Source organism: Protopterus annectens, chromosome 1.part1 (assembly GCF_019279795.1).
Source record: "Protopterus annectens isolate FY-2018-M chromosome 1.part1, PAN1.0, whole genome shotgun sequence".
Taxonomy (NCBI): Eukaryota; Metazoa; Chordata; order Ceratodontiformes; family Protopteridae; genus Protopterus; species Protopterus annectens.
Genome location: NC_056726.1, coordinates 1,345,799,679 through 1,345,813,952, shown reverse-complemented (window position 1 = coordinate 1,345,813,952; position 14,274 = coordinate 1,345,799,679). Strand labels below are relative to the sequence as shown.

The window sequence follows — 14,274 nt, the reverse complement described above, 5'->3', positions numbered from 1 at the left end:
TATGTAAACAGATTTATATTCTGTATATTTGTTCATTTGTAAATATTTGCAAATATGTAAATATTTTGTAAATAAGAGTTATTTTTGTATATAAATAAAAGACCCCTACTTTTTTTGGTAGGTGCTGTGGCATCATTTACAACTATAAAAAACACAAATCCACCATCATTAAACACTTTAATACAGAAAAGCTTTTGATTAAGCAACCTTTCTTAATACTAGCATTGAGAAAGTTTGTTTAACTGAAAGCTTTGCTGTAATAAGTCTGTTTTCTGATGGTGGATTTGTGTTTTTTATAGTACTTCTGCTCTCCAATTTTCAGTGCACCAGTTGGTTGGCTTTAATTGCATCTTTTACATCTACCATCAAATCAAACAAACTGGGCCTTGGTTTAACATCTCATCTAAAGAACTGCACAATCAGGAGTTCAGCAGCACTCTCTATTCTACACTACAGTGTTAGCAATTGATCTACCAGTTGTGGGAGATGGAGCCCACAACATTCTGCACCAAAAGAGAGTGTACAAATTAGACTTCGACCAACATGTGTCCAAGGTAGTAAGAAAGTTCTTCAATGTTGCTCAAATTATAAATAAGGGCATTGCATCTAGGTCCAAGGAAGTCATAATACCACTGTACTCAGCCCTCATCAAACCCATCATAGAGTATAATGCCACCTTCAGTATGAACTTGTCCACACACATGCAGCAACTGGAGCATTTGCAAAGGTTCCTTACCAAAAAAAATACAGAGCATTAACACAATGTCATGTGTGAATCACCTCAAAGTCCTATCTCTATAACTGGTCTCCTACAGACTACTGAGAGGCAGTCTAGTCCAGGCTTATAAAGAATCGCTGGACCCCACTCTGATGAACCTTCTACAGATCCACAAAACAAACAGCATCAGAACTAATTGATCCAAAAACTTAAATTTTGCTTGTGACATAAATAGGGTTTGTTGAAGAGATGGATATGTATCTCAGGGGTCTATATTAGTTCATTGAAGATTCACTTCAGCAAACCTGATTTCCTCGACCCCAAACCACCAAACTTAACTAACACAGATTTTCACATCTGTGAAAAATTTAATTAGGGAAAGGAAGCAATTGGCCAACAGCCCAACTTTGCCCTTTTGCCCACTGTAGTGTGATCTCTCAGTTGGTAGTCTAGCCCCCCACTTGGGTGGGTTTGCCATACTGCAGTGTGTGTTCTGTTGTCGTGTTGGCCAAGTGTTTTATTTTCCTGGTGCAATCTTTTTTCAATATGAACATTTGTGGAAGTAAAGTTTGGTGGTTTGGGGTCAATGAAGTCAGGTTCACTGAAGTGAATCTTCGATGAACTGATGTAGACTCATATCTCAGAAAATTCCCATTCTCTGGAATACGCTCCCCACCCATGTTAAACAAATTTCCTCCCCTAACCCTCTGGACCCTTGGATGGAAAATTGGAAATTCACCTCTGATCTGTCACCTATGCCTCTGATGGACAGAGGTTACCAGTAAATCATGTCATAACCAAAAATCACCCCATAAATAAATGTCTAAAACATAAAACTTGTGGGTCATATTTGAGTTGCATGGCTAGGCTTATAAAGGCCCCTGGTGGTCATTAGCCTAGTATACATCTATGAAGCTGTTTTTCCAGTGTAAATATCCAGTTACTACCATGGAGCAATAAGTAAATAAAAAGCATACTGCAGTCCACAACAATCAGTGTCTTGATAACTAAGATGAATCTGTGGTCTCCCATCCAATTATCTAGGTTACATTTCACTACGTCAGTGGGTAGCTCTGTTTTACATGAATAGGAAGTCTATTCCAGAGAAGTGGCAGTCTCTAGGAGACACATCTGTCTCTCTAGCATGTTCTCTTAATGTCAGAGGCTATGTTGAGCTCCCTAAAGTGAGTGACTCTTTTGCTATTTGACTTGCAGATGTGCAGTATTTCCAGTAGGGCAGGGTTAAAGATTGCCCTATAGGCTAGGCACAAGACTTCTGTCAGCAGCCTATAAGATACAGAGTAAAGCAACATGGTTTTCAGCTTGTCCAAGAAGAACATGATTTGGAGTCCCTGTATTTTCTTTGTAAGAAATCTCTGAGGTCTCTCCAGCTGCTGCAGGTGTCTGGTGAGGTATATGCAAAAGGGTGTATTATACTCTATTAGTGGTCTGATGAGGGTCATGTGCAGTGGAGTTATAACATCCCTTGATCTGGATGCTATGACTTTGATTATGAGGTGTGTTACATTGAAGGCTTTCCTTACTAATGTGGAAATTTAGTGGTCAAAGTTCAAATTGCTATCAACCTATCTTCCCAAGTCTCACACCACTGGGTTAGAACTCAGGGTGGTATTGTAAATATTGTAATTTACAGGGAATTCTGTTTTGCCAAAGAGAAGAATAATAATGCATTGTTTTGCATTTAGTTTTAGACCATGGCTTTGGCACCAATAATTCATTTGTGTTAGACCTTCTTGTAATATGTTGACATTGTTGAGGGACTCAGTGATTCCTCCCAGTTTGCAATCATCAGTGAACTTGGTGAGCCAGAGGCCATCTACTTTGGCTTGGACGTCTGAGAAGTAGATTGAGAAATAGATGCCAAACAGTAAGGTGCCCAGCACAGACACCTGTGGTACTTCACTGGTGACGTTTCTACTGGTGGAGGTGGAGTCATCAATTTTGACAATGTGTGGTCTGTCTACCCATCTAGTAATACAAGGGTTAGCCCCCAACTGAGAGTGTTTCTCAACAATGCGAGAGTGGGAGATTGTGTGACAAGGTCCAGATAGGCTGGGAGCACTGTCTTACCATTGTCCATGGTTTTGGTGACATTCTCAGAAAAAGTCTACCAGGTTTAATAAGTATGATACACCCTTATCGAAGCCAAACAAGTTGGCAGGAGAAATTATGGGAAACTGCCTGTCCATCGTGACAGGATTTGTCTGAATGTGGTATTTGGGAAGTAAATGGGCTAGCTGGACTTAGGAGTTTGGCTTAAATAATGGGCTAGTTTGACTTGGAGTAGCAAAAGTAGTGGGTGTATAGTAAGTTGTGGATGATAAGTGTGAGAATGCTGCTTAAAGCACAACAGAGTTGCCCTTTGCTCAGCAGGGAAGCTTGGGGGGGGGGGGGTTCTACTGGAATGTCTCTAGGAAAAAATTATGCTCCTAGGCAGTCATATCAATACAGGGCACTGCTAAACCCTGTTGCATGGTGAGCAACAACAAGCATCTACTGATAATTCCCACCAGGAGCCTCTGGAATTAATCACCGATCATGGCATCTCTTTCATAACCTGAATGCCTGGTGTAGGAGGGGGGTTATTGGTTGTGCTGTCTGCATATTTTACCTTCATTTCAGCTTGTTATGCACAGGTAGTTTCTGCTGCTATTTCTCATTACAGTGGTTATGCACTAGATCCATGCCTCACCCCTTTTTCTCATTTTTGCACATGGGGTCAGGGTGCCATTTCAACAGTAACAATCTTCTAGAGCCAAGGTTTACACCATCAGGTGGCTGTGCACTAGATAAGGCATTTAATTAAGGAGTGAAGATAAGCAACAGAATAGTAAAACCAACAGACAAAGAAATGTATGATTTGAAGGTGTATAATGGACTACTTGGCCCATCTAATCTGCCCATTTCCCTGTCTTGTGGATGCTACATAACATGTTGCTTATTTTTTTCAATCCAACATAATAATTATTTTATATATATCCTTTTTATTCTTGACCTAACTGGCTTTATGCCACCTGCTCCTCAAAAGGGCTGTTTCAGTATCTACTACCTTTTCTTTTATTAAATACTTCCATGTATTTCTCTTTAGTCTGTCACTTGTGCCTACAAATTGCACCCCTTCCTCTTTCTTATCTCTGCTTTTTTAACAGATGTTACATATCCATTTGATTCCCTTGATGTACTTAATATTTATATCTTAGCTGGCTCTACTTCATTTATTCTGTACTGCACATATTATTTTAATGTAGTGCTTCTTCATATACTTTCTGTTGAAAACCATGCTTCATTTTTTTGCCATTGTCTTTTCTACCTCTAAGGAGATTGCTTCAGTTTATTAACTAACATAGCCAGTTCAGATCCAGAAATGGAACTCTCATGGAATCCTGACTTGCAGCTGCATGGTATGTAGCCCAAGCCAATACAGCCAAGTCCAGTATGCAAAAATCCACAGGTGGCCACACACTGAACATATTGTATCATGAAGAACAGCGTGGTGACATCACTGCATGGTATGTGCTGTACTGTGTATTCTATGTACAGCAGAATTTATTGCTTTATTTATTATTTAACATTTGTTTACTGGTAAAGTCTGACTTGGAATGAGACAATTTTCAGTAGAGGCATAGGGAGAAATGCTCCAGACGCACATCTTTGTAACATGGGAGGAATCCCACACAAATGCAGGGAGGACATGCTGACTCCATACAGAAGGCATCCCAGCCGAGAATCGAACTGGAGAACCTCTTGCTGAAAGGCGACAACACAAACTGCTGCACCACTGCACCATCCAACTGCACAATGCTACAGTGGATTATCAAGGTATGTAGATAGGATGGGGTATAATGTGTGCTGAATGGTCAGTGCTACTGTGGGCTCAGTGAACATCCAATAGAGATCACAGCAGCAGGAGTGGTCATAGCTGTTATTGTGAAGTCATCAGTGACTTCAGTGTTTAGTTATGTGCTACACTTGGAAGTAACCGGTGGGTATGGGTATTAATTTAGTCATTATTGCATCAGTGATTGCACAATGGCAGTGCTCCCTGCCTGTTTTAGGGAATATCAGGTGTGTTTTTTGTTCTGCATGGTAGAAAGCCTGCTTAGGGATTGAGTGTGTGCCAGAATGCATGTGAATAGTTTGGCAACCTGATCCACAGCTGGTATTTGATCAGCATGTGTTACCTCCTCTACACTGTCTGGCAAGTGGCATTTACTGTGCCAACCAGACAATAGGAATCCAGATCTCACTTCATGAAACAGCGGTTTTCCTAAGTCCCTAGTTTTAAGCTATATTAGTACGATCATGAAAACACAAGTATTGAACAATACTGCTCATATTTGCTCACTTTCACAAGACAGTTCCATCATTTTGATTTCTTTAAACTCTACCATTGTTGAAATTATTAGTGAAAAGGCTTGCCAGATGATGGAGGAAATGACAAGTGAAAGATGGCAAACTTGCATTTATAATGTTTTGTGCCATTTGTAAAAAAAAAAAATTCAAATAACATGTCAAAGTCTTATGCAATGGATCTTTATGGTATAAATGTGTGCCTGCTATAGCTCTTCTCATTGTAAATGTGAAGGTTATATAGCTCTTAATAGGGTCATTCCCAAATAACCTTTCCCAACTTAAATATACTTTGCTAGCACATTCTTTCCCTAGAAATAAACACTCTCTTTCATAACCTGCCATCCTCAAACTTTCCTTAATCAGTCTTGCAGTGATTGGACCTAGACCTAACCATTCACCAAACAAGTTCAAGTTTTGCTTGGCCATGGGAGTCATCCGGACCAATAACATGTTTAAAACACAGTCAGTACATCTACAAAGACTATACTGACTTTAGTACTATTTTGGTAACAAGTAATGTCTTTCACCAAACAAGTTCAAGTTTTGCTTGGCCATGGCAGTCATCCTGACCAATAACATGTTTAAAACACAGTCAGTACATCTACAAAGACTATACAGGCTTTAGTACTATTTTGGTAAAAAGTAATGTCGTTCGGCTTTTCCCAGTTAGGGGTCGCCACAATGGAACTCGGATCTGCTAATGATTGGCAGTGGATTTTTACAGTGCCTAGTTGCCAGCCCGATACCCAACCTTCAAAGAAGGCACACCCATTCATGCTCACACCTACCTGCATGTCTTTAATGTCACTCGACCACGGGGAGGACATGCAGATTCCACACAGAAGGCGCTCCAGCTGAGAATCGAACGGGAGAACCTCTTGCTGTGAGGCAACAATGCTAACCGCTGCACCACCGTTTGGTGTTGTAACTAAATTTCTGAATTCCTTAAGGGTAGGTGCACACCATCTCTGTGTAGTACATGTATGCCATCTTGCACATTGCTATTCAGTATAAATGAGACTGAAACTGGTCTGCAGTCACAGTCTGAAAGTACTTGTATCTCACTTTTTTCTTTTGCCACTTCATCACATGCAGCCTTAGCCAATCTAGTGCCTATATCTGAATCACGCTGTCTGTCATTGACATCAGTAGCTGCTTGCTCACCCTTTGGTGGTCCCTGGGTCTTAACACAAGGTCAAGAATAGCTTGGATGTTTTTAATTCATTCCATTTCAATTTCAGACAGGAAGATTTAAGAACAGTTTTTGAGAAACCTAGAAAGATTGTCACTGCAGTGGATAACTACAGCAACATTGCCAACAAAATGGTCATAAAATGAACACCTGCACGTTGTACCACAGTACTGATATACTTTGCACAGACTGAATTATAAAAGTATTGCTGTTCCACTTCTTACTTCTCAAATTAAATTGTGGTCTTCATACTGTGTGCTAGAATAAGGTCAGTAACAAGGACATTTTTCCAGGGCCTCATGTCATTTTTCTAAGGAATCTTGCCACTTGTCTCTCCCATTCATCTTCACAACACCAATTACTTCTTATAATTGTATTAGGTAGACAAAAATAATTGGTTACCTTCTGAACCCTCAAGTTAAGGCTATTCTTTTGCTGGATTACTTGAAAATGAAGGTGTTTAGAAAAAGGACTGCTGAATCAAGTATCTTCCATACTCTAGGCACTAAAAGTGCTTAATTTTTTTCTATTTTTTAAATGCATTTATTATTTTCAGTGTTGTATGCATTGATATTTATATTGGTCAGTATTAATATAAACATACATATTATATTGATCGATCTGTATATACATATAAATATGTGTGTTTGTTTATATGTAAGCATAGGTATATATAGATGGAAAGTAGATAGACATAGATATGGATATAAATAGGGATTAATATACATACACGTGTCTGTGTGGTTGTAATTCACTTTGTCAAGTCCTCTTTTATCAGCAAAGTGAGCTGGTGTGTGTGTGTGTGTTTTATTGAAAGTCATTGTTTTTTTTGAATATCAGAAATGTGAATGCTGGGAAGTTCAACTTTCCATATGGTATATGAAGTTTGTTTGCATGTAGGCAAGTGGAGTTGTTTACTAATGCTAAAACTTTTAGAGTAGCAGTTTCTGTGTTTGTATGTGGGCGGCCACGGTGGTGCAGTGGTTAGCATTGCCGCCTCACAGCAACAGGTTCTCCGGTTTGATTTTCAGCTGGGGTGCCTTCTGTGCGGAGTCTGCATGTCCTTCCTGTGGTTGTGTGGGTTTTCTGCGGGTGATCCGGTTTCCTCCCACATCCCAAAGACATGCAGTAGGTGGACTGGATACTCTAAATTGGCCCTAGGTGTGAGTGTGTGTGTGTGTGTGTGTGTGTGTGTGTGTGTGTGTGTGTGTGTGTGTGTGTGTGTGTGTGTGTATGTGTGTGTGTGCCTTCTGTGGAAGGTTGGGTGCCGGGCTGGCAACTTGACACTGTAAAACTCCACTGCCAATCATGAGCAGACAGATGATCCGCTGTGCTGAACCCTAACCGAGAAAAAGCCGAATGAAGAAGAAGTTTCTGTGTGTGTATGCATATGTGTGTATCTGTGTGTGTGAGCGTGTGTCTTTGTGCTTGTGAGTGTCCTTAATTATTATGAGACTGCAGCCATGATATTTTGGCTTCTTATGACATTAATAGTGATATCATGGACAAACAAAAGGAAAATCCTTGTCTATCCGATCTATTAAGAGTATATTTGATTTGGGAATGTTCTGAAGCTATCTTATCAGCTAATAATTCTTAACGATCCAGTATCATAATTACAAACTGTTTTGCATTATATTACTTAAAAAAGGAATCAGTATTACTATGTAAAGTAATATTTAGAGTGTGGGAAAGATCAGGCATTTGGTGCACAGTGAATGTTATGAGTGCCTACTAAGCTGTAATTACCATGTAGCTGTGCCTATCTGTGAACTTGCAAACGCTCTAGTGTTATTTTTTTTCTTGTCGTCTCTCCAGATTTGAGAGAGGTCAGGAGGATGTGTTCGCTATGGAGATTGCAGATATTGCACCTTACAAAAAAATGAGGATACGAACTGAAGGCAAAGGTAGTCGCCCTGACTGGTTTCTGGATAAGGTAAAAATAATCCATTTTTTACGTATGAAGCTGAATTATTTTAATCCCCAAATCTCTTGAGTAATGTATCATGATGTATCTTCTGTTCAATGTATTCATCAATACAGCACAATTATATTTATAACAGCTTTATAACAGCTTTAAAATGTAGTATAGTCCCAACTTGAAAGAGCTTCCCTTAGTCTGCTGTCTGTGCTCACTTTTGCTTGGGCCATCCACAAGCCTTGGGATTGCGCCCACACCACTGCCACTACCTTCGGTTCTGAAGCAATTTTCAGCTAAAGCTCAAATCAGCCCTGGGAAATCTCAATTTGTAAACACAAGCCTTCCAGGAGAATTAATTATTAGTTTGCTCGGGCCATCCACAAGCCTCGGGACTGTGCCTCCCCACCACCACAACCGCCTTTGGTTCTGAAGCAATTTTCAGCTGAAGCTCAAATCAGCCCTGGAAATTCACAACTTGCAAACACAAGTATTCCAGTAGAATTAATTATAAGGTGAATGTCATTGAATTTGTTTTTAACAAGTTTCTCTTACTTTGTGACCATCTTTGTGAGGTGAGCACAGCTGCATTGAGCTCCATTCAGCTTCTAACTTGGAGAGCTTTAATGAAGTTGGCCATGCGGTAGGAACATACTCTACTAATTCACCCTTCTTACCATAGCTGGGTGGAACTTTTAGTTAAAGCATACTCCCCATTCTATATTTCCAACATCCCACTCTCTCCTAGGGATTAATTATTATTGAATCTTACCTTACCTTATCTTTAAGCTAAGCTACCTTCTTGCTTAGTCAATCTCTTGCTGTTACTGATAGGTTTCTGCAGCTTTAGGTTCTCCTGCTCTAGCCCACTCCATTCACCCTTCGGGCTCACTCCACTCCCCTCCCTGCCTCCAAATTCCACCCGCCCCCAGTGCTCCTACACTTTTAGCCCATATATCCCCACCCCCTCCACAACAGACTATTACCATCCCTCAGTCATCAGATTCACTCCCACTTCCACACCACACCCTCCACCTCACAACAACCTCCTCTGTACACCCCACCCACACCATGCAAGGCATACTAGGACTACTACTACTAACTCTCACCACTCCAGCTTACACCACATCCATACACTCTAACATACCAACAAACACTACCTACCACATAACACACACACACACACACACACACACACACACACACACACACACACACACACACACACACACACACCCACACACACACACACACCACCTCACAACAACCTCCTCTGTACACCCCACCCACACCATGCAATGCATACTAGGACTACTACTACTAACTCTCACCACTCTAGCTTACACCACATCTATACACTCTAACATACTAACAAACACTACCTACCACATAACACACACACACACACACACACACACACACACACACACACACACACACACACACACACACACACACACAAAACCTCACACAAATAGTGTAATATGCTCCACACTATTTAACAACAACTCATTACTCTACATACACGAAACAGCAACCACACTACCTCACAAAAGGCTAACAGTACCCAAAAAACACATAGATATAGCCTATACCATAAAACTCACACTATTCCTCAGAAAATGGCTACTAATCTCAGGGGACATACACCCCAACCCAGGTCCAAGCAACCCAATCCTTTCCCAGAAACACAAGTCAGACCTACTTATTATCAATATAAACACATGTAGCATATCCAACAAACTACATGACTTTCACACATTCATATCCCACTACTCCCCAGACATACTAACCTTTACAGAGACCTGGATAAAACCTGCCACACAAAGCAAAGGAATTCTTCCCCCAGGCTATAACACCCTAAGGCAAGATAGAGGTACCAAAAAGGGAGGTGGAGTTGCAATCGTATTTAAAAATACACTCAACCTCCAACCAATAAAACTCCCCACTTCCAAAATTCCAGAATGCAGAGACATTAGGCTCCATTATGTCCCTTAAAAACTAAAAAGAAAGTCAACATCCTCTGTAGTTATATTCCTCCAGGAAATAACTCACCTATAATAGAAGATATACTACAATGGGCCACAATCAACCTAGCCAAAGAAACCATTCTGCTAGGTGGCCTAAACTTAGACTGGCTAGCCTGCAACTCCAACAACCCCTCAAACCATATTAACTTATTTGGATTCTCACAACTAATCCAAGAACCCACCAGAGTAAGCAAAAAATCCAGTAGAACCTCCATTCTAGATTGGACACTAGTTAATATCCCCACAGAAAATTATCATGTGGGCTGCTTACCTGATACACTGAGTGATCACTGCCCCACATTCCTCCTTCATAAACAGGCAAAAATACCCAAACCCATGCTATTCAAGGAAACTAGGGATGAGCACAAAGTCAATCCACAAACTCATAATAGTATGCTCCAGCAACAGGACTGGAATGCACTAAAAACTCTACCTGTAGACCAGGCAGTTGATTTTTTTAATACTACTTTTATGAATGTTATATATACTAGCTCCCATCAGGAAACTCAGGACTAAAGTTAACTATGCCCCATGGCTAAATAGGACAACAAAAGCCTTAATAAAAGCCAGAGACAATGCCTGGAAAAACTGGAAAAAGAATAACACTATCCAAGACAGACAGAAATATCATGAACTACGAAATAAGGCCAAAACCCAAACAAAAGTAGATAAAAAGAACTACTTCTTAGACATCCAAAACAAGCACTCTAGAAACACCCAAATGTTCTGGCAGGCCATCAATACCCTTCTAAAACTGAGCAAAACCACCACCCCATCTCCCAACAACAACAACTCTGATAATGATAGCATAGCTTCAGAATTCAACTATCACTTCACAGAATCTATCCTCGCACTATCTATCCAACTATCCAACAAGAACACTAAAACCACCCCAACTGTAGAACAAACTAACATACCCACCTTCACAATCTCACATGTACCAACCTCTTCAGTTAAAAAGCTACTCTCTAAACTAAAACCCACCACACTCGCAGCAGATTGTTTACCCACAAATTTTCTAAAATTAGCTGCAGAATCACTAGCCTACCCTGTCTCAATTCTTATAAACCGCTCTGTACAAGAAACCTACGTACATAGGTTCATACTAGGCTATCTGCCATACGGCATTGATAAGCCTAGCCAGAGTGTGTTTGGCTTTCGCCACCCATTTTAAATGAATTTTGCTATGCCCTTTTTCGAGGTTAGTACACTGTGCCTCTGTCTAACAGTGACACAGAAGTGATACCCGGGGTAAACCTATGATCTCCCATCCACTCATCAAGATTCCTCTTGAAGAGAGTCAATGAGGGACTCTGCCTAACCTGGACTGGGATTTTATTCCAGAGTGAAGGGAGCCTCTGGGTTATGAATCTGTCCCTCCAGCATGTCCTATTTATTTCAGTGCTGAGGTTCAAGTCTCTCGAGCGCGTAGCTTGATGGGATTTGGATTTTCTGAGGTGCAGCATGTCCATTAATTCTGGGTTGGACATTTATACGTCAGGCACAGATCGCCTCTGAGCAGGTGGTATGCCACTGAGTAGAGCTGGAGTTGCTTTAACCAGGCAGCATATGGCATCTGTTTGAGCCCTTTGATCCTCTTGGTGAGGTACTTTTGGGGTCTTTCCAGTTGCTGCAGGTGTCTGGTAAGGTACATCCCAAAAGGGGCATTGTACTCAATTATGGGCCTGATGAGGGATGAGTAAAGAGGTGCAATAACCTCCCCTGATCTAGATGTGAATCCCTTCATGATTAGGTGGGCTATATAAAATGTTTTTCTAACCACTTTGGCCACGTGGTTTTCAAATGAGAGATTGCTATCAACTTGGGTCCCCAGGTCCCTAATTACTTCTTCCATATTTAATGGATTACCACCTATGTGGTAATTTGTGGGCACTTTGTTTTTACCAAAGGGGATGACTATACACTTCTTGGCATTTAGCTTGAGGCCATGACTCTGGCACCAATTGTCTGTTTCTATGAGGCCCTTTTGTAGGATGCTTGTGTCAGCTGGAGAGTCGATTATGGAACCTAGTTTGCAGTCATCTGCGAACTTGGTCAGCCACAGTCCTTCCGTGTTGGCCTGTACCTCCGAGAAATATATACCGAACAAGAGAGGTCCCAGGACTGAGCCTTGTGGGATGCCACTTGTAACTGGTTTGGAGTCTGACATGGCTCCAGCAATTCTAACCATGTGGGCCCTGTCCTTGAGCCAGTTTGCAACCCATCTAGTGACATAGGGGCTTATATTTAAGCTGGTGAGCTTATCTATAATGCCCGAGTGGGGTATTGTATCGAAGGCTTTTGCGAGGTCCAGGTAGGCTGTGCGGACCACCTTCCCCTCGTCAATGGCCTTGGTGACTGTTTCAAAGAAATTGACCAGGTTTAAGAGGCAGGATCTGCCCTTAACAAAGCCAAACTGGGTAGGATCCAGTGTTTGTAGGTCCCCAATATCTTTATTTATGAGGTCCATGATGATCCTTTCCATAGCTTTGCAGACCAAGCTAATCAGGCTTATGGGGCGATAGTTTCCAGGATCCGTTGAGGCACCACCTTTGTGGAGAGGGACCACTGTTGCTGTACGCCACTCTTTGGGTACATATCCTGTAGTAAGACTGAACAGTAGTTTTATGTTTGGGTTTAGCTCTTCTTGGAGTTCATGTAGGATGCAGGCCGGGACACCGTCTGGTCCCATTGATGCTGTGTTTTTTGCTTTGGAGAGGGCGGCTCTTACCTGAGCATCTGAGATGTCAGGGGGGCAGCACTCTTCTGGGATAGATATTTGCCCTTTTGGTGGTGAGGGGGGGAGAAGTTTGCGCTGAACCTGTCAGCTAGGATGTTGGCAATGTCTGTGGGTTCGGTGTATTTTTTGTCATTTTGGACTAATTCTGAGCATATCTGGGAATTCCCACCCAGGTTCCTAACATAACTAAAGAAAGCCTTGTGATTATCCTTAGTGTCCTGTGCAGTTTTTCTCTCGAAGCTGGCCTTAGACGATTTTATGAGTGCCCGTAGTTTTTTGCTAATACTGATCAGAGATGCCTTCCCTTTTTGGGATTTTGCTCTATCATGTAGTAGCTTCCTCCTTCTATTGTATAGTTTGTTTATGGCTGGGGTCCACCTGCCTTTGGAGGATTGGGTCTTGGTTTTATTTGGGATTGCATGATCCATGCATTCCTGAAGGTGTTCATAGAATGCATTTATAAAGGATTCTGTGGTCTGGGCCATATTTTCCACAGGCCCGGGGGCTTTGAAGGATTCCACATCAGTTTTGAGGAGTGTGAAATTTGCTTTAGAGAAGTTTTTCACTGTGGTTTTCTGGGCAGGGGGTGGGGTCGGGATGTGAATATCCAGTGAGATTAGTTTATGGTCTGATCTTACCAGTGAGGGATACACTTCTGGTCTGGAGCATAGAGCCCCCATGTTGGTGATGATCAGGTCCAGTATGTTTTCCCTTCTTGTGGGAGTGGTAACAAGTTGTTCCATAGCATTTGAGTTTATAAATTCTAGGAACCTTTGGGCTAGGGTGTTGGAGCTAGAGTAATGCTCCCAGTCTATATTTGGGTAGTTGAAGTTGCCCAATATAATGGTGTTTGGAGAGACCTTCATATTTTCCAGTGTTCTCAGGAAGGCTGAGTGGGGTTCCTGGGTTTGGGAGGGTGGTCTGTAGCAGTCTATAAACTGGAAGGCAGTTTTACCCACTGTTAGTTGCACATGGATAGTCTCTGATGCTTCGTGCTGTGCCACCAACCTGGAGGTGTGGGTATCTTTGACAAATATTGATACTCCCCCTCCTTTTGTGGTTCAGTCCAAGTTTTGGGGCTGAAAAGCATATAACCTGGTAGTGCTGGGGTGCTCTCAGGAGCCTTGAACCAGGTTTCTGTTACTGCACAGATATCAATGTTCTCCATGCTAAGGAGAGTTTTGACTGCGTGCACCTTGAGGTTTAGACTTCTGGCGTTGAGTAGCATTACTCTTAGTTTCTTATCCCTTGTGATACCTATGGAGGTGGGTTTGTCTTTTGAGCCTTGCCTAAAAAAGGCAC

General features: G+C 41.6%; 1 protein-coding gene across 3 annotated transcripts in view; it reads left to right on the top strand.

The window, feature by feature from the left end:
• LOXHD1 (lipoxygenase homology PLAT domains 1) overlaps positions 1–14,274 on the top strand; it is a 2,432,812-nt gene that overhangs the window by 1,970,201 nt on the left and 448,337 nt on the right. For all 3 annotated transcript variants that reach the window (XM_044082024.1, XM_044082018.1, XM_044082011.1), the window contains one exon: positions 8,103–8,220. In XM_044082024.1, coding sequence (XP_043937959.1) covers positions 8,103–8,220 — 118 coding nt within the window. The remainder of the gene's footprint in view (positions 1–8,102; positions 8,221–14,274) is intronic.